Source organism: Propithecus coquereli, unplaced genomic scaffold (assembly GCF_000956105.1).
Source record: "Propithecus coquereli isolate 6110/MARCELLA unplaced genomic scaffold, Pcoq_1.0 Scaffold113, whole genome shotgun sequence".
NCBI classification, from domain to species: Eukaryota; Metazoa; Chordata; class Mammalia; order Primates; family Indriidae; genus Propithecus; species Propithecus coquereli.
The window spans coordinates 3,555,109-3,555,952 of NW_012135303.1; the positions used below are offsets into that span (position 1 = coordinate 3,555,109).

Here is an 844-nt window from a genome sequence, read left to right on the forward strand (position 1 = left end):
ACTATCTTACTGCTAAATGGTGATAAAGCAAATTAGAATTCTTTGGTGAAAGAGAAAAATGCCTCTGGATGCATGGCCTCAGGAGCCTCACTTTGCTAAATTGAAGAAGTATTTTTCTTGTTGGGGAGTTTCTAAAGAATTGTTTCCAGTTCTTATTCTAAGTTATTTTCAAGTACTTAAAATTATTAGTTTAATTAATTGACCTTCTTTCTATTCAGAGGGAATTCTGTTGACAATGGCCAAAACAGGGTCAATAAATAAAAAAACAGAATGATGGATATTTGAGGTTATTATCTTTCATGCCCTCTTATTTCACGCATAAGCAATCTGTGGTTCAGAGACTGAAATTACCTGTCTAAGACAAAATTATATCTGAAAAATGGGAGTGGAGGTGAGAGGAGTGTGAGTAAATAATTTAAAAAATATATACATGTATATGAATATATATGTATATATGTCTGTATCTCTGTAATCCTATTAATAATTATAAGTTGATATTTTCCATATTTTAATCATATAATATTACTTAACTTTAACACAGAAGGTTTTAACATTTTAGGAACTCAATAGATTCTTCTGTAGGAGTTCCTTGTGTAAATGCTTTTATTTAAAATCAGGAGATTCATACTTTGGCATTTCTGACTTACAGATTTGTAAAGTAAAAATATCACTTGCTGTCATTTCTCCATTAAAATGTCATTCTGATCAAACAGAAAAATAAATTTGCCACACGTTTAGTTTATTTGCAGGTTGGAGGTGGAATGTATGTTCTCCTATGGAAACTTTGGTTATGGATTTTCACATCAGGTTCGTTCCCTTCTATTCTAAAATTATTCCACTATAG

The 844-nt window shown here is 30.6% G+C and overlaps 1 protein-coding gene across 1 annotated transcript in view; it reads left to right on the plus strand.

Annotated features, from left to right (window-relative positions):
- The window catches only part of ALS2CR11 (amyotrophic lateral sclerosis 2 (juvenile) chromosome region, candidate 11), a 230,230-nt gene that overhangs the window by 45,402 nt on the left and 183,984 nt on the right, over positions 1–844 (plus strand). The window contains 1 exon segment of the mRNA XM_012655124.1: positions 739–807. Within this exon segment, the coding sequence (XP_012510578.1) occupies positions 739–807 (69 nt within the window).